This window comes from Calonectris borealis, chromosome 7, assembly GCF_964195595.1.
Source record: "Calonectris borealis chromosome 7, bCalBor7.hap1.2, whole genome shotgun sequence".
NCBI classification, from domain to species: domain Eukaryota; kingdom Metazoa; phylum Chordata; class Aves; order Procellariiformes; family Procellariidae; genus Calonectris; species Calonectris borealis.
In genome coordinates this window covers 23,966,512-23,993,110 of record NC_134318.1, presented here as the reverse complement: position 1 = coordinate 23,993,110, position 26,599 = coordinate 23,966,512, and the positions used below count along the sequence as shown (strand labels likewise).

The window sequence follows — 26,599 nt, the reverse complement described above, 5'->3', positions numbered from 1 at the left end:
TCTGTTTTTTCACTGTGGTTCAAAGAATAAGCTTGACTCATCAGAAGCATTATCTGCCAGTAAGTTCCTGCTTTTTAGTTCCTACTATGTCAAGATATGTTTCTAAGGCAGAAGTTCTTTTCCAGGAACTGGCTTGCAATGGTTTTGCAGCCATGGTGAGCTTCTTCACTCCACTCTTGAAAAAGCTGATTATGAAAGGGAAGTGTTCGGCCAAGTATTCCTCTCCACACCATGTTATGATGGCATTCATGTTGCGTTAAAAAAAAAGCTGGCAACATTGAGAGAGACTGCCTTAGAAGGTTCTCCTTCTAAGACAGAAAACCCACTCGCATCTCCATGGATTTAGAAGACTTCAGCAGAGACCAATTCATTGTGACAGGACTTTTTCAATTTTGTAAAAATAAATGTTAGCATTTAAAGGTCCCTTAGAGAACAAAGGGAACAGCTGAAGTAGGCTGTGACTGTTGGCTGTCCACCTTCTCCACAGAATGTTTTCAAGCAGGGAGTTCATTTATATGTTGATCTTAAACCCAAAAAAGGGAACTTCTATTTGCAAATGTAACTACTCAGGATGTGACTGTAGTTTCCCAATATAGTCACATGACCTGCTTTAACTTTTTTTTAAAAAGACACTGCAGAAGAGCTAAATTCAGAAAATTTGGGTGAAACCACTCTGTTGTCAAAACTTCACAATGACCTTACTAACAAGCTGGATACCAGTCCTAACGGCATTTCTTCTTCTCTTACGTAAGTGATCTATCATATTTCTTTTCCATCCTTTTTGAGAGCTTTTTTTTTCCAGAGCTTGGTGGGGTTATGTATTTCCCAGACTAATTGTATGTATGTTGTTTTAAAACTTTGTTTAGAACTCTGTTCCTTGGAGAAAGAACATTTGTGAGACAGTGGGGTATTTTGCTGAGTTTTCTAGCTAACATGTCCTAGCCTGAGTGCTAAGGGGCCAGCTGTGCGCAATCCGGAAGCCATCATGAAGTTAAATACCTGCATCTTTGCAGATGAGATGGCAGAGCTGCTGAGCATCCTGTTTGGCACTGTACAGAAAACAGTACTTCAGTAGAGTATAAGGAAAAAGTTGATCTGTGTGCATGCTATCTGCAAGCCACTTTTGGTCTCTGCAACTCTCACTCACAGGACTTCAATGCTCCTGACTCAGTCTGCTTCTAATGCTTCCTCCCAGCTCAAAGCAGGGCTTTCTCATCCTCACAACTTGCCTCTTACTTCGTGGTTACTCACCTCCACTTTGTGCAGGGAAGAAGTGGGGCTCATTGGGACTAATGTGGAGGACGGAGCTGACGGCAGCTACAAAGACAGAAGTTTACATGGGTTACTGTGGTCTCCGAGACGTTAGGTAAGGGGGCAGGCACCCTCTGGTGGCAAAAGCCTGATCTTTACTTAATGGACACCTCCCACACCACTCTACTTCATGCAGAAATTCATAGAAAAACATCATCTACCTTTGGGGAACCCCACAAGGTCAGTTTGCCCCACCTGAGGTATGCAGACCAGCTATTCCAGCTTGCATCCACTGAATGTCCGCTCCTGCCTCAGCTTCTGCAAGCAAAGCTATCCATAGGTCTACAGCAGTGCACTATCCTCTTGTCATCTTTCTCAGGAATACATAGGAATTTGTCACTCTCACTATCCTTTTTTGTTGGCCCTTCAAGCCCTCTGCACCTTTCTATAGATGCTTCCAAGAGTCCAGAGAAATGAAGACTGTCCGTCACACAGGACATGCATAACTAACTGTTCTTATAGATGTGAAGAGAAAGTCAGCAACGATTGCTCCCTAGTTACTGACTAGCTATTGCTCAGCAAACAAATGGCACGAGTCCCACTAATACAGTAGCATCTGCCTAGAGCAAAGAGATGTTGACTCAAGAACAGCAGGACATGTTCTACAGCAAAAGGCACTTTGCAATAGACACACAGAAAATGCATTAATATGCTTCCATGGAAAGGTGCAGGCAATGGCAAATCCACAGCCCTTGGATGGAGGGGTGCCTGGAAAGGACTAGAGCTCAAAAAATTCCTGTCTTCAGGTAGGACTCCTGTCCTCATCTGTTACTACAGAGAAAGAATTTGCCTCTAATTTGAGGACCAAGGAAGGACCCCGTTTGCCTGGATGCCAACAGTGCCAATCTCATGAAATTTACACGTAGCTGGGAATTTTGCTACACTAAATACCAGCCAGAATACTCTTCTTTTTTTTTAATAATGGTTTTCAGGAATGCTTTCCAGCAGGATCATTGCCTGTAACCTCTTTGTTGTCATGGGCATTCCTTATTTGACTCTGGAATTGCTCAGACAACCGCTGTGAGCCATCCCTTTTTTCCATCCTACCTCTGGGTTTCCCAGATACTTGCTTCCTTTCCCATTTGCTGTCTCAAAGATAAATGGCAGTGGCTGCTGCAATGCCCCAGGACCAGCCGCTATCTGCTGCAATGAGGAGAAACCTGAGATAGGGGAGGAAGGGAGAAGAAAGTCACATGGAAGCAGGAGGCAAAAAGCAAAGGGACTAAGGCAAGTGCTGTGCATTGAGAAAGACAAGGCACATGTTGCTGTTTATCACTGTAGGTTATGGCTGGGAGTTGTTCACAATATCTCATAAGGTGGGGAAAGTGAGCTATTCCTGCTCCCTGAACTTGTGCCCAAATTACGCTTTCCTCACTGCGCTGACCTGCAGTCAAGGCACCGCGCGAGCACAGTTACATAGCAGAGGGCACAGGGAGAATAGGACGTCTCTCAGTGCAGCTCAGAAGCTGTTTTCTGCATAGTGCACGGCAGGTCTGAGAAGGGCTAAGCCTGCCCAGAGATGACAGACCAGAGGCTCCCAGCCCCCTCACAGCCCAGTATATTTATTTGCGGGTCCATCACCTGCTCAGTAGCTCTACCTCAGGGGAGACAGCCACACTGGCAGAGGACTGCGGTGGGCAGCCAGAAGCAAAAGCTTCCTCAGCGGCACGGCTGGCTCCAGCATACCGGACCAAGCCCGGCTCCTCAGGCAGGCTGCCGCGGCAGATTCACACTTACTCTTTCTCCATCCCCTCCCACCTCTAATGCAAGACCTGTCTAGTCTGCAGTCTCATCTCCGGACTCTCTACCAATGACACAGGCACAAAACCATGACACAGCCCGTGCCTCTCACCAGCCTCCTGGTGCTGCCAGAGCCCCGGGGGGGCACATCTTATGATACTGCCAATTGCACGCTACGCCTGAGCCAGGCACACAGGGGAGGGGAGAAAGCACCGTCAGTTGCTTTGAGACCCTTTGAAAAATGATCCATGAGTCACTCAAGTATAGATATCAAAGTCATCTGCAAGGCTCTTCCACCCAGAAGCAAATATTCTCCAAGTTCAGAGGGTTGGTTCAAGGCATGGGAGTTAGTCTAAATCCAGTATACAGAGATAAGGGGTCAGAAAGCTAGCATTAGGACTGGAGTGCTGCAGAATCTCAGGCATCATTTCTAACCCCTCTGTACCGGGAGGCTTGTGTACATCCCCAAAAGATCTAAACTAAAGATGGGATCTAGGACAAACAGCGACACACGTGTATTTGACTTGGTCAATCCACTTCTTTCCACCTAAGGAGAAACTGAAACAAACAGAAGCTGGCTATCTTACACAGTCCTCAAAAGCAAACGGTATTTAAGTAGCATCCAGTAAATGATATTAAACCTTAATTAAAACCATATTGAAAGTATGAATTGAAAATGTTCTCTCTAGTCCTGTGGGTTTTCAGAGATTTCCCTCCCTCTCTCCCTTTTTAAAAAGAAACTAATAATTTAATCTCAATATATTAAACTGACCTACATAAAATATTCCATGTAAAATATTATTTCTGCCATAAAACACATAATCTGTCACTGGTTTAATTCCATTAGAAAGCATACATTAAGGTCTATGTATTATGATCATTAGGATAATAAAAGTAATACAATATCACTTTTATTATGTTTGAATTTAAAACATTCTTCATATGAGCACAAAGAATAATTAAGGAGATAGAAGAAAGGGGTTTTTTTTTAAATTTATAATGAAATAAATTCACAAGCGAGAGCAAAGAGACTGGTTTTTAATCTGGAAAATCAGGAGCTATGCTTTTTACACCCACTGTGTAGTCTTAGGCTTTTTTTTTTTTTTTTTTAAATTTCCTTTTCTTTGTAACTTTGGTTTTGGTCATTTAGAATAGCCAGCTTTTGAGATCATATCTGCAATTGGATCCCCCACTCCTCCCAACTCCCTTCTCTGAATGTCATGGGATTTTTGAAGAGAAAACATTTCTGCTTGCATAAAATATGTTTCCAGACATTTTAATTATGAAGAGAAGTTTGGCAAAAAAGGACTTTCAGCTCAGAATTATAGCTCCCAAAATACATTTGCTTTAAAACTCAAGATTTTTTTAAGTTCGTCTCCAGGTTTTTGAAGCTTGGTTTGTAATTTATGAAAATTTGGGATTAGAAATGTGATTAAAACCAGGAAATAAACACAAATCTGTTGTGAGCCACCCAACATATCAGATTTTTCTGACATAACTGCGGAAGCCCCAGAGCCCACACTCAGCTCAAGAGAGAGTTTCAGCAGTCTGAACAGCAGACTCAAGATGGATTTCTGTAAAGGTACCAAAATGGCTGGTTTTGGCATGGGAGGACTATGCTTCAAGTTTAAAAGCAATCATATTTCTAGCATTCATTTTACTGGACAAGAAATGAAAGCACAGTCCCCAAAACCTCAAGACGACAGAATTATTTCTCCACAAAAAGTGGAGGAGAGAGAAGAGAGGTGAGCTGGGACTTATGATGTTGGACCCCTTAGCAATAGGAAAACTGGATGCATTTAAGACCTTAAAATCCTACTTGAGTTTCAGTCAGAGAATACTCCCTCACAATTCCCCATTACAGTGGGGAATGCCTATGAAAAGATGAAGCGTGCAAAACAGCTATCTTCCCACCAGGTCCCATATGTACTGTCAGCCAGGCAGTGGATTGCCAAAGAGCAAGAGCTGTAGGAGAGGACTTCATGTTCTACCTAAACCATGTGCAGGAGACAGAAATTTCATAGCATACTGTTTTAAAAAGCAGGAGTCCTATCTGCCTTTAAAGCCTTCTCATGCTCCAGGCACCTCATGCAGCTGCACATCAGTTAACTTCATTTGGAGGTACTTGAAAACTTTGGTGGAAATATCCTTGCATGCCCATCACTGAAAAAAACATTAGAGTGTACATTTTTAGCAATTTCCTATAATAAACAAGTAACATTAAAACTAAACATGACTTCTCTCCTTTTTCTTGACTTTTTTTTTTGTTTGGAAAATTTTGAATCTGTTTCCGTCAAAAAGTGTGTGGGAATTAATTGTTTTCTTCAAAGACACTCCATTCTAAGGGCCTGCACACTCTGAGCATCAGGCAACACAGCTCAGTGGCTTTATGGAAAGGGGAAGGGCCAGGAGGGTGTCCTTTTGATGAACAAGGAACTTGGCATGGGAGTCTCTGAAAAGGTTGCTTCCAGCCTATAACATTTTCTTGCAAGAGCAAAAGACTCTTCTCTGCCAGCAATAAATCACATTTTGGAGACTGGAACTACAGGCAGGACTAGGACTCATGTTTTCTGGAGAAGGGTGCTGGGGTGTGCCATATTCTCTCCTGTTAGCATGTCTTATTAGCTTTACTGCATCCATAACCTTTTTCTTGATTTATAGCAACTTCTCCTGCATACAGCTCTCAGGTTTGCAGTGGGGAAACTCTAGAATGAAAACAGTGCCAAGAAAAAATAAAATTTTAAAATTGTATTTTCTATTCTGACCAAAAACTGGCATGTGGTGACCACATTCCTAGGATGCCCTTATTAACTTGACTGATAACACTTCACTACTCCAGGAAGCCTCAGATCCTTTCTTAAGCTTTACCAGGATCAACTGTTCCCTTGGAAACAGCCAAATACGGCATTCTCCTTGAATATAGAGTATTCTACTTGATGTCCTAACAGGCTAAAATACTTCCATTTCAGATTTTTGGAGAGCAAAGGTCTATGCTTCTGGAAACTCAGAGGAGGAAATAGGTGAGTTCATGGTGAGATTTTCGCTTCCAGACAGGAAGTTAGGGGCAAAGCAAATATAAGAAAAATGAATGTGCTTAGAAGACTTCACGTGCTTTTTATGTCTAGAAGATAATCATGTGGTTGTGTGTTTGTACTTTGCCTAGCACAGCAGAGTCCTGCCGCGTGACTGGGGCCTTTAAATGACTTTTAAGTAAATGTAATGAGCATAGGGAGGAGAGAGCCTGGAACACAGATCCTGAACACAGGCACCCTCCTGCCGGACAGATGAAGGTGGACCCTTACACACACACAGTGATTAAAAAAAAAAAAAAAAAGAAATCACAATGTGGTTCATACTTTACACTTAAAAATTCACCTGCTTCCTCCCACTGAAGACTTATAGAGGCAGAACAGTCGGGCAGGGCAGGAGGCTGGGTACTGGGAGGTGGAGATGAAGCTCTGTGTGTGCAGCTATGGGAAGCAGGAATAAGAGTTTGGCAGGATACAGAATGGCAAGGGAGTGGGGATGGAGAGTTTCATTTTGGGGAGAAAAGTACAGCTCTAAAACTCAGCTGAGACCTGCACACACCAAAGGCTAAACTTGTTCATTATCATAAAATGACATTGAGCCCGTTAGCCATAGGTTCACATGGTTTTATGATGTGCAGGGGGTTGAAAGAGTAGACTCTTCTCAGCTACCTAGTCTGACTCAGCATCATCAGCCCCTTCTGAAGAATAAATATGATTTTTTTTTTTTTTTTTAAAAGGGATGCATTTAAACTTTGGAAACTTTGTGTCACATCTGAAACACAAAGACTGTATTTATTATTTAATGGTGTATACTCACCGGCTTGTTTTCAATTTTTGCAGATTTCACGTATGTTATTATAGGAGTTACTCTGGGAGCGTTTCTAGCAATCAGTTTTGTAGCAATAATAATCTGCATGATCAAAAAACAAATGATTGACAATGTCTTTGGAGGTAAGAAAAAATATTCCTGGTTTCTTATCCAGAGATCTAGATCTCCTTATGTTCTGATACAGCAGATCTGAACTTCAGTGTTAGGAATTGTGTATGTACTACAGCTCTGGTTTTCCTTTGAAGAACTATTTTTAAAGTGTCTGAAGTGCTGGAGTCTCTAGAACTGCAGATTCACATTTCAGTATATCCAACTCTGCTTTTTAGCCTTACAAGAGAACTAGAATTCACTTCAGCTTACTGCCTGGGTATCTTTTAGAATAATTATTTTTTAAAACAAATATCTGTCTATTAGACATAAGTTAAAGAGCCTGTTGGATTTGCAGAATGGGCAAGAAGCTTGCTCAAACTTCCTAGCCAAAATTGCTATTTATTTCACCGATTCTGAACTTTTCCTTCAAATGTGACTGTCTGACTCTAAGATACACTGTTTCCATCAGAGTACATAGCAAAACTCCCCATAACTTTTCAACTGTGACTGGTTTTCAAGTTGCCACAGGAAAGCATGTTTTTTATGTGAAACAGGCAAAAGCTCTTTGATCTAACATCATAACTGCTGATAGCAACAGATCCTTTTGACTTTGGACCAGCAGTTTACAACCCATGGTTTTGGATTCAAATCCAAAATCTTAAACTGAATAATGCCCATCATTTCAGTAGACAGAAGTTAGTGACAGGCAGAATTTGGTCCATGAGCCTCCCCAGAGGCAATGCTGGTCCACGGCCCTCCACCCTCTGCAAAAAGCCTCTCACTTGACAGGGCTCCAAAGTGCTTCACAGAGCACTGTAGAGCAAATATTGTGGTGATTTCTTCCACTGCTGAAATACAACTGCAGCTAAAAGCTAGAAATAAAAAAGCATAGCAAATAGAACAGCAACAGAGAGGGGCAAATGAGGAAATGCAAAGTCCTAACAGGTTGACCAGAACAACAGTATAAGCTGTTCTTTTTTTGCAAAAATGAATCCTGGGACATTGCTAGTGCTAATCTTTGCAACCTAGGTTTTGCTTGTCAAGAGAGGTCTGTACTCTTAGTAGCACATGAAAATTTGGCTTGGAAGGAAACCATAGCAGAAATGGAAGCAGTAAGGCAATCTCATGACATATGTGGGGAAATAATCCTTACTGAAAGAAGAGAGACTATAACAAGAGAGTTTAGGGACTAAAAGCATTGCTCTCTGTATGGCATCTGCACGGTGAATTTCTAAAAGCACCTTTGCAGCTCTGGTTGCATGCAAAGTGCCAGCTCTCGCAGACTACTTTTAAAAACAAAGAAATTCTCATAAATGTAGCCAGTTTCCACCACGAAAATGAGCCAGACATTAAACAAGGAAAATGCAGTGAGAGAACTCAGTCAGGTTGCTACAGCATAGGACTAGGAGCTGCTTGTCCATCCACTCTATGCAGAAACATTTGTTTCTGTGGCCAGATCTTTGCATTAATCTTCACGCGACAAATGAGAGGTAATTTCCCAGCAACCAGAACTGACTAACCCTACTAAGTCAGCAGTGCACCATGACACACCGCTTCAACAGTAGTCACAGACTTTTGCTTAGGAGAGCAGAGTGGTCTTAACTATTAAGCTTGGAGTAAAGTAAACTGAGCTCTCCGGGCCCAGTACTGCTACAGTGAGCTCAGCCTATCAGTCACAACCTGATTCCATCCTATGTACAGTCAACACGGGTCTTTTAAAGGATAATTTTGCAGACAGACTCCCCAGGTACCCCATGAGGATACAAATGACAATGTAATGCCACTTCCCGAAAGACAAATGGCTGATGCTTTCTTTAGCGGCACTACATAGCAGGCCTACAGGGAAACTGCTTCCGCCTCATTCTCATCAAGCATCTGCCCTCAGAGTTGTTTCTCATGACACTCTGGTCATGTGCTACAATCAAGCTTATAATTCCAAAATATTAGCAAAGAGACAGCTCTGAGAAAATTGACACGAGATGTTCCAGCTGGAAGAGTCAAGGAGGGCTTTAGGAAGGTTGTGTGACATTACAAATACCAAAGAGTTTTGCCTCAGAAAGGATGGCTGGATCTTTACCAGCTGTAACTGTGTTCTCCTGGTTGCATCCTCACAACTTCTGAGCAGGCCTATCACCACTCTGTTCCTGGTTTCTTAACTAACCACATTTTCCTGTTCTCCCTTTAGAGTCGGATGGCAAAACGGATAGAAGGTAAGAGTCATTGCCCCACGTGTTTTCTACGGCATGATACACAAACTGTAATATTTAACTCGTCTCTCTCGTTGTGCATGATGCTTCCCCACAACTGTGATTTGAATGATAACACATAACACACATGTAAGCCTCTAGAGGACCATGATAGGCAGTGTATTTAGTTGATCTGTGTGGAAAAAGGAAATTCATTGTAAGAGGGTTTTGACATTTCAGAAATAGGAAAGAAATCCCAGCAGACTGAGATTCTTTTTAAAAAGAAAATCCTTCAAATACTTTTGATTAAGCTTTTTTTTTTGAGTTCGCACTATGTATTATAATATCAAACTCATTTAAAAAAAGTATTTTTAAGGGATGAAAGCCAAAGGCCTTGTTTCAAAAGTGCTGAAGTTGGATGTTCTTTGACATTGCTAGAACTTTTCCACATTTTTTCTGAAACAAAGTTTTTACTGTATTGTCATATATTCACAAGCCCTTTAGATTTAAAAAAAAAAAAAAAGAAAAGAAAAAAGGAAAAAGAAAAAGAAGTAAACCAGGGTAAATGGCTTCATCAAAAATTTCCCAGTTACTGTGCCTGGACCTCAGTTCTGAGAACTCCCTTCACTCGATCGAGGCTCTTACAGGTCAAGATCATGCCGTGATCATTCCTGCTGGAAGGGATGCATTTTTGCCCTTCACCTTCCTCCCTGCTATCCAGAAACGTAAGACCATTTTAGGTTTTCAGCAGCTGACGGGTTCACAGGCAGAAGAGGCAGTGCTAGACTGCATAGGCAATGCACTCCTCATCCCCTCCAAGGACAGGCAATAGGGTTGAGATGTACAGGAGTAGGGACTCCGGACTGCAAGTTGTCTGTTGGCTCATGGTAATCTACGGATGTAGACACTTTTTTGTATCCCTTTGAGACATTTTATAAATGACTAAAAAAACCCAAACATTAATTAATCAGCATTCTCATAAGCTGAAGGCAACAGCTGTACTCAATGACCTAAGAAATGGCTTTTGGCTTCTCTCAGACAACTGGATAGAAGGATGTCCCCATCACAGTCATTCCTCATAAAGAAAGCAACGGCACCCATTGCAGCAAGTACTTCAATGTTTTGCCTGTCCAACACAGAAGGGCTCCAGCCATGAAGCATCTGTTATTTTCCCAGGGAGACACTTCCCCAACCTAACACAGCTAACTGTCACAAAATGTTTCCTTTCTAGTAACACACTATTCTCTTACAAGACACTGACAATTTCTGTGTACTAACCTAAAATAGATTAGGACTATTATATGGCCAGAAGAACAAACATAGAATACCCAGTAAACTTTCTGGTGTACTAAGGGCAGTATAGACAGAGCAACGAATGGGAAGGGTGTGAGAAAGAGCTAAGCCGAAACAGAAAAGCCAGAGACCAGAGTCAAGAGAAAAGGGAATGAAGGGAGGAGAGGGACAGAGACAAGAAGAGACACAGAGGGCAGTAGATTTATTGCCTGGATGAAATGCAGATGGTATGATCTATGAACTACTCCACATTAGACTTCTCTACCTCCCCTTGCTGTTTATTATGTATGATATTTTCTTTCAGAGACAGTTTGAACATCTGTGATACCATCCTCTGATCTTTCTAGGGGAAGTGACTGACTTGGTCACGGCAGCAAAATTTAACATCTTTAATGATGACCTTACATTGACCTCTTTGATGATTCCTCATCCCAGTCTACAGGTGTTTCCTAAAAGGTAGAGTGAAGTTTCCAGTTTCATGTCAAAATTCTGGTGTTAAGGCTGGAAGTGTGACACAATACACAACCTCTTTGCTTTAGAGCCACCGACGCTGACCAGTGAGAGAAGCTGTAATTCCACAATATTTGGGGGCAAAACTATGTATGTTAAAGATGACTTTTTTCGGTTAAGTAGAAAACAACTAGAAATCCACAATTGCTTCTTAATCAGTTGTACTTTTCAATTCTACTGTGGCAGTGAGTAGTTTACCAACAAATCTTTGTTCTCATTCACTTCAGGGCATCTATGGTGCCACCGCTCCTTGGTGGCTCATTAAGGGATTCTATAAAGCAGCTGTTAATCTGAGGAAACAGTGCACCCTTCTACTGGTCTTGAGGAAACCTCTGACAGTAAAAATACTACCAGATCCATAGCAAACATTTAAAAATGCCCCTACAAACAAATCCTTAGTAGGATTAGTGAAACGCAGATATCCTCAAGATAGCATCAATTTTTAGCAAGGAAGTATATATGGTGCTTTGTTTTATAAACAAAGCTATACTTTTCCACATCTCAGATAGTTGATGCAGAACTAGCTTAGTCGGTTTTGCACCATCATTCTGCAACCAAGCGATCCACTCACAGAACATCAAAAGGAACTACATCATACAGGATTCAGTGTATTTCTTGATCTTTCCTCCTAACTTCCTTCAGGGTAGGGCCTTTCCAGATGGTAGTTTGTGTTGACATGTTAAATTGGCCTATACATAATGGGAATATCTTAAAGGTTGGAACTGGACCTTTATAGAACAAGTAATAGCTGAAGTATGTGGTAGCCTTCCATAGGAATCTCACCCATGTTGGCATCTCTTCGTTGTAGGACCAAACTTGACCCAAAGAATGCGGTTATATGCCATGTTTTGGATTCCAACATTCTTCGTCTAACTGGTTGAGGTTGTACATCTCTGAAAGGAGATGTATGGGAGGTAGCCATTCTTAACAATGGCAATCAAAAAAAATTCTGAAAACCTCACAAATACAAAGCCACCACAATCCCCCCCAGTTTATTTCCTGAAAAAAGCATTGAAATATTACTCATGCTGAGTACTTGCACTGTAAGTGCTACAGTATTAAAAATACCAAGAAGATTCCTCAAGAAAATCCAAGCTGTATGTTCATTTTTATCTGATTTATTTTTCCCCATAGGTCATAGGAATAGTCTCTCATTTATTCAGGTCACCAGAGAAACGTGATAATTAGGTCTAAACTGATTTTAGCTACTTGCTTCAATTCCCTGGGGATTCTAATTCATGGCATTTTTAGCCCAGTGGCTAGTCCTGGAAAACCCTTTGATAAAGCAAAGTCCACTATCTGAAATCACCTAGTTCTAGATTTACTCCAACCAATCATACAGCCATCCTGAATCCCTCAGGGATACAGGCAACCTGAAACCCTCAGTGATAATCAAGATACCACCCCTTTAGGATTGGAGAAGAACTGGCATATCTTCTGCAGACAACTTCATTTTCTGTTTGACCAGTGATGATGATTAGCGTTTGTTTAGGAAAAAACTTTAATCCAACTGATAGAGCAAATTCACCTTCAGCCAAATTTTGTTTTAAATTTCACATAATTATTCCCAGAAGCGCCTCAAGCCACTAAACAATTTCTCTCCCTAGCTGGGACATACTCTGAGTGGGTGTCACCCAGCACAGTACCATCAGAGTCGATGGAGTTGCTCAGCCTCCTACCAGTTGAAGGCCTTGATGCAGATAATCTTCTTTTATGCTAGAACCCTGATTGGCTGATACTTTGCAACACATTGCAAGAACACGTTTCCACTAAAATCAGGAAGCATTCTGATGTGTTCCCCTTGATACTTTCCCAAACACTTAAACCAGAAGTGTTTCTACATGACACCGACAGCTCATTGTGAAAAAATTAACAGCATTTACCACTTCATTTAGTCACATATATAACACTAAGACTTAAACAATCAATTCATAATGGGATGCCCTTAAACTCAATGGGATATTTACTAACACTTGAGAAGAGAAAAAGGCTTGAGGCAAGCTTCTGTCAGCTAGCAAAACAGTAATTTATATGTCAACTGACAATTATTTAATGTCCTCTTTTTTAATTAATAGCTCATGTCAGTTTCAAATGCCATCTTGGTGTAAGCTTGGTAAATTATAATGCCTAAAAATTTCATGCAAGTTTAATGTATTAATAAAAATGTCTGGGCACATTTAATGTTAGCAATATTTTGAGTTAACTACAGTGCATGGCAGCCAGATTTATTTTGACAGAAGGAGACAAAGAAAGAGACATACAGAGACAAGGAGGATGGAGAGACAGAGAATGTTTACTGAAAAGGAAAAGGTACATATTTTAAACCTGCTGCAATAGCAAAAAGGAATCTGTTGCCTCAACACATCCTGGGCAACAGCACACACCAAAACTCCCCATGCCACTCACTGGGTTCTATAGGCCCTCATGTAAATCACTCAGCAAGAGATCAGGTTTTAAAGGCAATACACAAGTCATTCTGATGTTTGATGGAGGAGAGGGGGAGCTTGGGAGCTGCATCGGCCAAGTGCTAAGCGTATCAGTGATTTTCTTTTGCTACCCAAAGCAGCATCTATATGTTTTCCTGTATTTTCCCACTTGACGACTTCTAAGTCTTCTAAGACTTCTCTTTCCTTTTCTAGATTATGCTTGGGAAACACAAGGTACTCTTGAGAATCACAGTATTCTTTAGGAGAATGGAGGAGGGCTTGGAATGTTATTGCACCTCGAAAGCCTCCAGTCTCCTCATTGTCTAACTCTAAAAACAGTGCCATGGATTACATAGGAGTTGAAATCATCCACTTGGAAAATATAAACATCAGAGATGGATGGCATGACAAAGACGAGGTTTGGGCAATCATATGCAAGTTTGACTGTTGAGCTGCAGTTTCTTCCAACTAGCAGAACAGTCTCAGCCTAAACATTTGAGCCAAGAACCTGTTTCCTAGCATTTTGTCATGTTCAGGTCTGTAGCCAGCTGCACTGACAGGCAGAGACAGTGAACAGGAGCTGATCTAACAATTTTATATCTTTCAAACAGGTTTAAAGTCAGATAGAAAGAAAAATCTCCTGTTTTGGAGAGGAGAGCCTTTCTTTCTGATCTAAACAGTCCAAATTGATCTGTAATACTGTGAACTGCAGGATGCATCATTTACCAAACAGGAAGCCAATTGAGTAGGCACGAGTCATCTCTCTGATATTATCAGCTGCAAATGAGAGACACAATCTGTCTAATCACCGGAGTCTGAGCTCACAAACAAACTTAACTGGAGACCTAGTTTTGATGCTAGGGTACTTGAGAAAGCCACAAGTGGGAGTCCTTTGGGAAATGGGCCCAAAATTTACAAATCAAAATCCATAAATAAATACACATTAAAAGAGAAGAGACTTTGGCCTTATCTGAACATGGAAAAGCAATGCACAAGGAAAAAGGATCAAGATCTAGAACACAGCTTGCGCAGGACGCTGAGCATTGAAATGCATTGCAGCGACTTATATACTGCATCAGCTATTCACACGTAACACTATACATTCAGTCTGCAACCAGGGAGCGATACTGTCTCAGCCGCTGTACTATCCATTGAAATCATATCTGCTTAAGATGCAAGCACATACTGCTGCTCTACTATAGGCAAGTTCAATGGCAAAAGTACTTGAAATAGCATGATGCCAAAAATAAATATGCAAAGGAATTATCTTTATCCAGTTCCTAATCAGAGTAACTAAGATATCTTCTCCACGGAAGATTTTTATACAAAGCGAGCAGGAAACAAGGACCATTATTGGTTGTTTTAAGCCATGCTACAGCAACTTTTGTGAATTTTAATGACTTTTCAATGAAGTAATTCCCTCCTGTGGAAATATGTCAGACTTGGAGACAGATGTTTTCTTTGCACTGACCTGACTTTAAGAGGACATTTTTCCCAGCAGTAAGGTATCTCACTTTTCAGCCTGGAGATACCTGGAATGAGGCTAGTTCATTATCCACATTTCATTCAAGCTGTGGCCTTCCTGCTAAGACCCCCATTAAAAAGTTAACATAGGATTTGTTTGGACACCTTTGCAGAGGGAGATGAAATCAATGACTTATTACACTAAATATGTGACCACTGAATTCTCTATCACTACAAACATTGTCAATTGCAGATGGATATGAAGAAGCACACATTTTCCTAGGCATAAATCTATGTCTGTCATATGCCCCCAGGAGATGGGCACTATAGCATCCCATCTTTGCCTGTAAGATTACAGTCTCCACCTTCCAAGTCTCCTATTGCTTAAACGAGTTCCCTCAGTTGCTTCCAGCTGTCTCTTATCTGTCCGATTCACCTCTTTTAACACACGGGATGCAAGTAAGAAATACAGGCACAGGAAAGGAATTTGTTAAGCACAGTCACTGGTATTCTGAGGAAAGCATTGGAGTGTTACCAATCTTACCAGAAGAGCAAGTCTTGGTATGGAATGGTTTGAAAAGGTGAGTTGGCTTAGCCTTTCATGCAGAGTCCCAGCTCGGTTCTTTCCCAGCCTGGCCTTCGGACATATAACAATGAAGAATCCTAATTTTCGAAAAGTACTTTCTTCTTTAAATGTAATATATGACTCTGCCTACCATTCACTCAAACTGCAACTGATTCAAATTGCAAACTCAAGTCACTAGACCTGCAAAAAAGAAAAAAAAAAAGGGAAAAAAAAACAAAACAGAGACTTATGGAAGAGTTATCATAAGCCATTCAAAATCATTGGCACTTGATGGGTCTCTCACTGCAGTGCAGATGGGCCTCCCTGGCACAACAATCACTTCATATAGTCCCACAAAAACACACCCCAGTGGATCTGCCCCAGCCCACCAGTTACCTCCCTTTCCCCACTCAGTTCAGTTTTGCCCTTGTTGCGTGCAGCCATGGCATTCCTGCCATAGAAAGAAAACATTGTCTGGTCTGGAAAGAGCAAGGTTAGGTAGAGGCATATGGGAAAGCAGAGAAGAAAAAGCACTGGAGAACATACCAAAAAGCTTCAAAGTCTATCCAGCTTTCACCTGCCTATGACCATCACTGTAGCTGATGGAAATGGCAGAGCTCTCTTGCCTCCTAATCCATCTATTCTCCCATGTCCATCCTGGTTATCTTCCCCAGTGCCAACTGGCGTTTCTTCACCCCTCGTCTGTAGCCTGCAGGTGTCTGTTTCTTCCCACGTGGAGGACTAGAAATGGTGGTGCTTATACAATACAAAATATGCCACAGCTCCCCCCGTACCTTGCAGGGAGGTGATCGTGCCCCTGTACTCGGCACTGGTGAGGCCACACCTCGAATCCTGTGTTCAGTTCTGGGCTCCTCACTACAAGAAGGACATGGAGGTGCTGGAGCGTGTCCAGACAAGGGCAACGAAGCTGGTGAAGGGCCTGGAGCACAAGTCTTATGAGGAGCGGCTGAGGGAACTGGGACTGTTTAGCCTGGAGAAGAGGGGGCTGAGGGGAGCCTTCATCGCGCTCTACAACTACCTGAAGGGAGGTTGTAGCGAGGTGGGTGTTGGTCTCTTCTGCCAAGTAACAAGTGATAGGACGAGAGGAAATGGCCTCAAGTTGCGCCAAGGGAGGTTTAGGCTGGACATTAGGAGAAATTTCTTTACTGAAAGAGTGGTCAGGCCTTGGAACAGGCTGCCCAGGGAAGTGGTGGAGTCACCATCCCTGGAAGTATTTAAAAGACGTGTAGATGAGGCGCTTAGGGACATGGTGTAGTGGGCATGGTGATGTTGGGTTGATGGTTGGACTTGATGATCTTAGAGGTCTTTTCCAACCTTAATGATTCTATGATTTTAAGTATCTTCTGGACTTGTGGAGGAGGCAAAACTGAGTTTCAGTGCTACAGTTCCCCCTTACAGGAGCTATGACCAGTTCAAAGTAGCCTTCTCATGCATGGTCATAAAGCATCTTGCAACAACAGAAGTGAAGCATCAAAGGGAAAAATTAGCTGTACCCTACATGCAACCCTGTTCTCTCTAATCCCCAGTAATCCAGACAACTTCCTGGATTTCTTCAGTAATCCTCAACTTCCATTGAGTTGCCTGCATCTGTCTTTGTTCTTCCAAAACAAGCCTCTTTTTTCTTTTCCTCTCCCAGGAATATTCCTTTTAAACTATGACAGTCAGTGTCATCTTCTTGGATCTGGAGAAAATCAGTCATGCAGATTCAGCAGAATCTTTGACACCTCTGGGGTCAGACTTGAATGTTTTTTCTTAACATTCCTCAGCTATATCATGAGCTGTTCTTTCACTTGCCACTCATTTTTTTTTCCAAGCAGCCCTTCACAAGGTCTTTCATTCTGCCAATGAATATATTCTACAAACAACCCAATCATCAGGTCAACATGAAGTTTTTATAGGTTGTTAGAGGTTTACAAATAAGGAAAAACAGAGCCAGCAAAGACACTTAGCCTCCTCCATGATCTAAATAAGCCTTGCAAAATCAATGAAAAACTATTCCTTTGTGGTCTGCTTTGACTGCAGAGCCTCCCTTCACGTTGCTACCATGGCCAAATATCAGTAGTGAACAACTATTGGGAAAATGGCAGTGGAAGACAACTTGGGAGGGCTACAGTCCTCTTAGACAGAAATGTATTTGCACTTCACTAAGGAGGAGATACCACCTGCACAAGATGAGTCTGGCCTTGCTGATACACCAGGGTAGGCCTGATTCCTTGCTCAACACTGGAGGGATTAGTGGGTGGCTGATAGACTGAAGGCTATATTCACTGCCTTAGGTTTTCTCAGTATGCATCCCGAGAATGGAGTTTAATGAAAAATATTTAAAAGCTGCACAAATGCCATAATAATGCACGCTATTGCAAATAAACATAAGTGTGAACAGAGGTGGGCTAAACAACTCCATGTGTGCTTGTGTAAGTGTTAAAAAATGAGGAAATATCTCAGCAGAAATGGCTGTCTCGACTCCTTGCACATATACATTTGCAGAAACAAAATGTAAATACCCATTCTCTGTTGAGGCAATGGTCACCACTGACTAGAGCAATAAATTGGCTTTTCTACCTGGTTCAGTCACTGCCTTGTCTAGCCGAACTTGTTCTTCTGAGCAACCTTGGACAAGTTACTTCGGCTCAGGTTACCCTTTCCATAAAATGAAATTAATCTTTATATCACACACTTCAAAACCAAGGACACTGAGCTTTGCACTGTGCTGGGGACACCAGGCTTTAAAAAGCAGCATTAAGACACTCTGTAGGCACTTTCAGGCTCTCAATTCCTCTTAGCACCATTCTTGAATGGAGGGGATACTTCATATACAGACACACACAGAGACAGTTTTATACATATATATTTACATACGTATAGCTCAGACTCTTGGGGTGAGGTTAATTCATTAAACCCCTTTCCATGATACAGCATACTTCACTGATGCCAGCTACCAGCCTGACGGGCAGAGCCACACTTCTGGCTAATTTTTGCTCCTCCCTGGCCACTCACCACATTCCCTGGGAGACCATCTGGCCCCAGGACGCCTGCACGCCCTTCCGACCTGGGGGCTGCATTTGCGGTTGACCCTTTCACAGCTGCCAAACAGGGAGGAATCCTTACTCCTTCCTAACCCTTTGCACAACTGTTTGAGGCTAGTCTTGAATAGCTCTAAATCATTTGCTTGTAAGAGTTGGTCCCAAACCTGCTGAGTCAGGAGAATGCTTTCCTGGTAATATTCAGACACCTGTCAGAGGCAATTCCTTCCACAGCCATCGTGGTCTCTGCTGGCAAACTTGCTGGTGCCACTGATTCCAGCAATAAATGAGTAACTCTACCTTTCCCTGGAGCTGCTGCAAGTCTGCATAAAAAATCAGAAATGTTTCTGAAAGAGTAGCCTCTTCACTCCTGTCAGCAGACACCCAGGGTAACTCAAATACTAGATGCCACCGAGCAGAGAACCTCCTGCTCGCAGGCAGCGCCCGTCTGTCATCCAGACTGAGTAGCTTTATGTTGACTAGGGCTTGTCAGAGAGGTGACAACATGGGATTAGCTAGAAATGAAAGCTGCTATCATAGCTAAAGGACAGCCTAGAAACAAAACAAAACAAAACAAGCCTCCTGAAGCAAGGGACTCAGAGTGCCACAGGCCTCAGCCAGGAAAGAAGAGCATCAAATCAGAGCTCCTTGCATATTCCAACTCTCAGAATTTCCTATGTCCCACTGAATTTCTGGACGAGCTCACACTAAACATATGAAAAAGGAATCACTAATTTCAGATGGACTCCTAGAAGCCTTTTTTCAGTGACTTCTCAGAAAATAAGATTATTTATAGATCCTTTTTTAAGATCATGTATATAGTCTGTCAGATAATTTTATTTCAGTTCCCTGATCTCTTACTCTCCAAGAGTTCTGTCCTGAAGGTACTAGGTATCAGCAAAACTAAGTTTGTTTTTCTTCTGATCGTTGCTTATAACCACCCCCCTCCATATTCCATGTGCACTTTACAGCTTGGTGTCAGAGAGCAAATACCAAGCTGAAAGAAATGAGCAAGTATCACACAAAGTGATGCTGACTTCTGCCTTGTAGGCTGCAAATGCTTGGGGATCCATGGAGTTCACAGAAGTTTATGGGTTTAAAGGCTTTTCATATGTTTTTAAATTGGGCTTAAAGACACTTCACAGAGGCCCACAGCTTCAATGGAAAATTTGTACCAACTTGTAAATGGAAGAAGACAGAAAACCACTGGCGGAAAAGTAACTAGGTTATTTTTTGTGCATTAAAAACAACACCTGGCCCACTCCCAAATCTGATTTACTACACAGACATTGAAATACAAGTGCTAAAGAATAACTACCCCCCTAGGTGGACATGCTGTTTTTAAAGTGTTTGTGAACTGGTTCCTTTGAGTGAGCTTCCACGACTCCCTGAAGGAGAGCAAAGCGTGGGACCAACTGAGTGTCCCATCCCCAAAGACAGTCCTGCTCCGCTTCCCTCTCCCTCCCAGTGCAGCCGCATGTTCTGGTCAGGCAGTCACGCATCCCCACTGCCCCAGGGAACTGGCCCTGCCAAAAATCTATGCAGTATAACATAAAAATAATTTTCAGAGAGACCAGGCTGTTCAGCACAAAAGAAGTGGTGAAATATTACAGTCAAGGTGCTGGGGGAGGCTGGACCACCCTTTCCTGCAGCAATTGGCATTGTCAATAGTGGGAAGGCAGCCTGAGAGCATCAGTGAGAAAGCCACTCTCTTTAGGTGACTTACCGATTACGTTGGGCTACATGAAGAAGAGCATTGGCCTCCCAACCAGAATCTTCTTTGCATGCAGAGAATTGGAGTTACTTAGGGTTAGGCCACAAGCAGGCAATGGCTTAGGAATGGTGCTGAAAGACAACACCCTTCCCAGCAGTTCCCTGCCACCTTCTACCCCTTCGACACAGGCAGGGAAAGGGATCAGGTGAGAATCCCTGAACCTAATCCATTCCCAATTCACCTCAGTTAGCCCAAATCACTTTGCACTGGCCTTGTTCTGCATTAATCTGTTGTCATAGTCAGAACAAGAGGGGAGAATTTTTGTTTTTTTAATGGCTACAGTTCCAGTCAGGCAGAAATTTGTGTAACTTAGTTCACATGCTTAAATCTGTGTTATTTTGTGTGAAGAAATTTTGACAAGTTCATAAGCACAGCCCATATCAGGTCCCCTAATTATGTCTTGAAATGCCTCTCCTTTCCGGGAAAGAGCTGCCACAAACTATTTGGAACAAGCTGAAAAATATTGCTGCATAACCATTACATCCTGGGTAACAACAGTGCTGTGTCACTAAAAGAAATTCCTTGTACCTGCGACGTGCCAGACTGCTGCAGGCAAAGGAGGGCTGAGACAACCCCCGGTACCTCCAGTCTGGTCACCAGGCTGCAGGCAAGCAGGCTGGCAGGCAGGTACTGGCTAGGTGCTGGTGAGCTTCCCCCCTTGCAATTCAGCAGACGCCTTCTCTGGATGCCCTGGAAGCTCCCCGAGGGCTGGGCAAAGCAGGCAGTACGAAAATTTAGCTGTGAAAGCACTGCAGGGCAGTAGGCACTGCCACCTATAGAGCTATGCTGACTCACTCCAGCCCCAAACTCACCCCAATGAAAGAAATAAGGGATGAAATGGAGCACAGCAGAAAAAAAAAAAAGAAACCAAACAGATTTTCCTCTGATTCCAGCCTATATATGCCTCACCATATGGTCTCCCGTGGACTGTATGTCCAGTTCAAACGAGAAAGATGAGCCTCAGCTCTCAACTCTTTCTTACAGACACTAACGGTTAGTGCAGAGAATTTCAGCACAGCTTTCTAAGAGACACGTGTGACAAAGTTTCTCTCAGAGAAGGCAAAAAGGCTGAGGTGAATTACAAGAAGCGCATCCCTGCCTGCCAAATCTCCTGTGAGTTCGTTCTTTAGCAAAGTCACCAGAAAATGCTTAAGTAGTATTGAAGGAACGGGACTACGATGAATACCATTTCCCCGTGGAGTCATGAGATCTAAGAACATAAACAAGTTGAGGGCTGCAAGGCAAGGAAAGATTTTATTTCCAAGCACTGACGCTAGATGGAGTAAAACTGAATAAAAGATTAAGAGCAGTGAAGAAAAGAGAAAGGAAGAGAAGTTCCTGCATTTCCCCAGCTGCTAATGTGTTGCTTCTTCGAATGCTCATCTTTGAGCACTGCTCTGAAAGTCACAATTAATATCTTGCTCTCTATACTTTGCAGGTCAAACATGGGATCAAGCCAAAACAGGTATGTTTCGGGGGAAGGGGGAGTCTGGTGGAGCAGGGAGGTGGAGTGACAGTTCTAGGCAGACACATAGAAGTTGTAAAGGCACATCCACCTAGGTAAAGGGAAAGGTCGCACAGTAATAAAGGCTATGGGGTTACCCTGAGTTCCTGCTGACAGCCCAGATCTGCCAGACACTCTGCATGGCCTAAGGCAAGTCATTTAACTGCCTTGTCTTCCAGCCTCCCAGTTGTATACCTGGAATACCCTAACAAAAGGCCCAGGCACACTGCAAGGCTGTCTGCATTATGGCATGACTATGCTGCAATGCAGCTGCCCTCCCATTAGGAGGTGCTCCAAGTAGTAAGCTCTTGGAAAGATGCAGCCACAATATGGATCCAGGAACTGCTCCCCACTCATGTGGCAAGACAATACTGGGACGCCGCCCAAATGACGATAGTCCAGAGTCTGCAGCACTGTGAGCAGTTCTTATAGTAGGATGCTGCCCTAAAATGCATTGCTTGCTGCTAGTGGATTCCTCCCTGGCATCTGGAAGTCACCACAGCAGCCAGAATCACAATTTGTTCTGTTAATTCACTTAAGAAAAACAGGTACCTCCAAAGATACAAAGAAACCTCTAGGAAAATAAAAGTTAAGTGGGAGGAACTTCATGAATGTAATTCCAGCAGTTCCATTAACACTTTTCTAGAATTCCTGTATTTTTTATCTGGGAATCTCCCAGCTCAGCTTTTACAATGATGCTATGGATCATTCCAGGTAAAACCAAAGCCAAAACCTTATTGTTAACCTGTGATGTTTCTTTCTTTTCAGAGACGATGTCAATGTACTAGGAAAACAAAGTACAAATGATCAATAATCCTTTTGCAATCGACAGTTACCTGGTCCGAGGATCAATAGAAGTCTCTTGTGCACAGGCAGGAATCTCACCAATACCAACTCCTTTCTTTGTTCTTTAATTGAAAGACTGATTGATTGATTACAGGAAGAGCTTATAATGCATGCTAACTTCAATCACCTGCACACAAAAAGTCTGCAATCCCCAACAGCATGTATATGAAGGAAATGTATGAGGAAAATAAAATAGATGAGCTCTGCTCATTAATAGATCCTGTTTAGTCCGCGATAAGTATATGATTGATTTCTAAAATCAATTAAATACAGAGTAGCAAAAAGGTAGCAATGCATTTCAGCAGCAGAATTCATGGTCACGCCCATATTTCAAGTTAGGTAAATAACGACCAAAGTAACTTTAAAAATCATTAATTTGAGTTTGAAATAAAACAAAGCTTCTCATTTTCAGGAAATAAATGTTTTGTGTTAATATGAAAACATTTAATTCACACTAAAGTTATATCTTTTTTTTTTAGCTTTAGGACTGATGTCTTTTGTTTAAGTGCTGGTGGTAATGCCGATTTCTGCCATTTTAAATGAATTATGGTCATTTAAAATGAAAAATTCCTTTCTGAAATAATATTTTTCATGTTTCATGTTTCATTTTCATTTTTCATGAAAACAGTTTTGTATCCTCAAAAAAAAGTTTCTGGACATCTGAAACAAAACATTTCATATCAACATGCTATAAAAAAGCTAATCTGACATTTCCAAAATTCACCCATCCCTGTTTTTTTAGTATAAAATAATGCACTAAGTTCAATCAGAATTTGTGAATAATTTCAGTCTCCGAGCTGAAATTCTTGTTGTAGCCTTATATTTTCTGTTGAATTTGATTTCATCAGAATTGCTTTGCCTGGCTCTAATTACAAGCTTCTTACAGTGGGAGTGACAACAAGAAAAAATAGAGCTTTGTCTCAGAACATTTAGAATAGTTTAAATAATTTTAAATGGTTTAAACCAAAGTTATTTTGTAAACACATCCCAGCTTTTACCAAAGCTGTGAGCCTGTGGCTTTGGTCTCAGTTGAGAAAATAATGCTATAGATTCTATTCTGTTTGTTTAAATCCACTTCTTTCAAGAACGATTTATTATAACAAGGTGCATCACAAGATGCAAGAAGAGCAGGAATATTTTTGTACTTCAAGCCAGGCTTTCCTTTCAGCTTGTGAAGACAGGGCAGCGAATGTCAGCTGTGGGAGCCCTGGGAGCACTTGGCTAGCAGCAATGCCATGCTGGGTGTCCTCTGCTATTCCTACTCCTCTCAGGAAACTCAGCAGGACTCAAAGGCTTGAGAGCCTCGGGTAGATGGCACGCACAGCATTAAGAAATATCACAGTATTTCACAGGCATAGCTGTTATGTTGTAGCATTACAGGATGACTCCAAGCAAGATGTTACACTATTTTATTGCAGCTTACAAATAACCACTAGCCAGATCCAAAGACCACAAACTGCAAATAGATTGGATCTGCCTAAACTTTTAGCTCAGGCCAATGTCTATAGACATAGGGATTTTTTAATCTCTCATCTAATGTGCATTCCTAAAGTTAACATTTAAGCCAGTGTCTGCTCTTACGCCATGTGGCAGATCATAATAAATGAAGTTCTTTCCAGTTCTTCACTACTGTAATACAGCAGAAGTTATTAAACTTAAAAAAAAACAAAAAGGCAAACTTTAGACTGAAGTCCAACCCAGAAATTCTTTGTATTATTAAGAAATATCACTCGAAAAAATTGTGGAAGCCACGGCCTCCCATCCAATAATCAACTTTCAGACCGTGAAGAGCTGCAATTAACCCCACACATTAAAGGCAGAGCTGATGTGCTGACTCAGGGACTTAGAGTCAACACACTGTCAGAACATAACAGCAGATATGTCAGAATTTTGTTTCTATGAAGAATAAGCTACTGTACTACTTGTAACTGTAACTGAAAGGATTTGAATATGTGAATATTACCTTAGCAAAGCAGGTAATTTTCAAAATGTGCAAAGGAAACTGGATGGTAATTTTTCCGTACATTTTGAACAACAAAACGTAAGGTTTATTTTCAGAGAAAACTGATATATTGGAATAATTTCCCTGGATTCCTAGGTGTCTGTTACCTAGTTCAGTAACACTGCAGTTCATTAGCAGCATTTGCCTAACAAATAAACTGAAGCAGTAATGTGATACTTGTAAGTAATTGTGTGTGTGTACATGTGTAAGTGAATAAACCATCTTGTATCTGTTAATTGATTTGCTTCCTTTAGTACCATTTTAATTAAGACTTGGAACAGAAGAGAGCATGTGGTCAGGGAGGGAAGCTATTACCTTCCCTTATTTGTGTGAACAAATGTTTCTTTCACATCATTTCAGTACACTATGGGAAATAAAGATGAAAATAAACAAAAAAATTGTAAGTTGCAAGCAGTAGAGGAGAAAGGCCTGGAGAATTAGAGATAGCAGTCTTGATCAGGCAAATGCACTGGGCTGGAGAATAGATTCTGAGTTCCTGAAACCTTTTGGTGAGTGCCTTGGCTCCCTGGGTATGGGAAAAACGTGGGCAGCGCTGAGACAGACAGCTGGGGATGGGGGGCCCAGAGCTGCTGCTTCTGCTGCCTCTGAGAGGTTTGGGCACATTTAGTAACTGCCACTGCTGCAAGGGGCTGCCGTGGCAGCAGCGAGCAGTGCCCCATCAAGCCTAACCCTCCCGCCCCACAGCTGTAGCTCTCCACAGACAAATCGGGCTGTCACAACCATTTTGCTGCCCCGAGGAGCTGCTGGTTTTGCCCATTCCTACAACCAGCTTTACCAACACCGCTTGCAGCATCAGCAGCTTCTGAATTTGGGCCAAGCTGCACAGCACTGCTTGGAAATAATCACTGAAGGAAAACTAGATGAAAGGGGAGCATTTTGGAGGCATTCAGTCAAAAGACAAAAGACGCTTAGCTCCACTAATTCTTGGTCAAGGATGCAGCCCAGGCAGCCCACACCCAGCACGATAGGCATCTGCACTCACTTATTTGCCTGTCCAGCACAGGTTACACCTGCACGTGCTGAGCACCCTGAGCTCTCCCCGAGATCACTGGCATTCTCCTGAATGGATAACAGTGGGAATGACTTCAGAGTTGGGGTTTGGACACATGCCCCAGTTACACCATGCTGGACCTGAAGTCTCCTCACGGCAGATGCACAGCAACGTAATGATGCTTTTGAATAGAGTTATTCAGAAGAGGAGGCAGTTGTAGACACAAGAAGTGAGCTAAGAAGTGCATACACAGCATGCATTTCTAAAGAGATAATGATGCGGCGTTGGCTTCAGTTACAATGCACGTGCCACAGCAACAGTGGGATCATTTAGGTCAAATCCTGCTGTCAGCTGCATCAGTGTAAGTTGGGACTAACTGGAGGAGCCACACAGTTTGGTGTAGCACTCGCTCACATGGTAATAAATCAGGCAAACATCCACTGGACAGAGTAGAACTGCATGGGTAGAAAAGCAGTGCCTGTGGGAGGAGTCCTGTAAATCAGACCTCACTGATACAAATCTGCTCTGAGTGGTATGCGGAAGAGTCTGATTCAGTTCCTCCCAGGCAGAAAGGATGGCAAATTTCATAATAGTTAAAACTATTCAGTTGCAACCTGAATCTTTCTTGGCCTCTCTCATGCTTGTAAGTGAAAAATCAGATCATTTTAGTCAAGAGTATTATTTTTTCTGTTTCTTATAACTACACTTAATCAAGTACAAAACACAAAGACTGTTAAAAATGCTTTGACTGAGCAACCAAAAATGGGAAAACACAAGGAAAGGAAAGTACCTACTTAGCAAACTTCATAAAGAAAGGATGCTTATACTCACCTACAAAGAGAAATATAAATGGAGTGTGAATTAAAGAAAGGACAGAGAAGTATGACACTATATGATGGCATAGACCAGGTCTGAAATACAGAGTGCCTGTAATTGCAGAAGAAACAAATAGGACCTATGAAGGCTTCAGACTT

General features: G+C 42.1%; 1 protein-coding gene across 3 annotated transcripts; it reads left to right on the top strand.

Moving 5' to 3' along the window:
• Window positions 1-638: 638 nt before the first annotated feature.
• TMEM273 (transmembrane protein 273) lies at window positions 639-24,860 on the top strand. Of its 3 annotated transcripts, XR_012674298.1 has the most exons (7): window positions 639-747; window positions 6,021-6,071; window positions 6,921-7,031; window positions 9,185-9,209; window positions 10,826-10,934; window positions 21,700-21,726; window positions 22,534-22,584. XR_012674298.1 is itself a non-coding variant. In XM_075154620.1 (6 exons), exons 1-6 carry the CDS (start codon window positions 693-695, stop codon window positions 22,577-22,579), a joined length of 315 nt encoding a protein of 104 aa, XP_075010721.1. In that variant the 5' UTR covers window positions 639-692; the 3' UTR covers window positions 22,580-24,860. The 3 variants fall into 3 exon arrangements, 2 of the variants coding, with proteins under 2 accessions (XP_075010721.1, XP_075010722.1); XM_075154620.1 differs by lacking the exon at window positions 10,826-10,934 and having other exon boundaries at window positions 22,534-24,860; XM_075154621.1 differs by lacking the exons at window positions 9,185-9,209; window positions 10,826-10,934 and having other exon boundaries at window positions 22,534-24,860.
• Window positions 24,861-26,599: the final 1,739 nt, after the last annotated feature.

Excerpts from the sequence above, each read along its gene's own strand:
- TMEM273 (XM_075154620.1), top strand. The coding sequence starts at position 693 with ATGACCTTACTAACAAGCTGGATACCAGTCCTAACGGCATTTCTTCTT. Across the intron at positions 748-6,020 it reads GGCATTTCTTCTTCTCTTAC|ATTTTTGGAGAGCAAAGGTC; the intron begins GTAAGTGATCTA and ends CTTCCATTTCAG. Across the intron at positions 9,210-21,699 it reads GATGGCAAAACGGATAGAAG|GTCAAACATGGGATCAAGCC; the intron begins GTAAGAGTCATT and ends TATACTTTGCAG.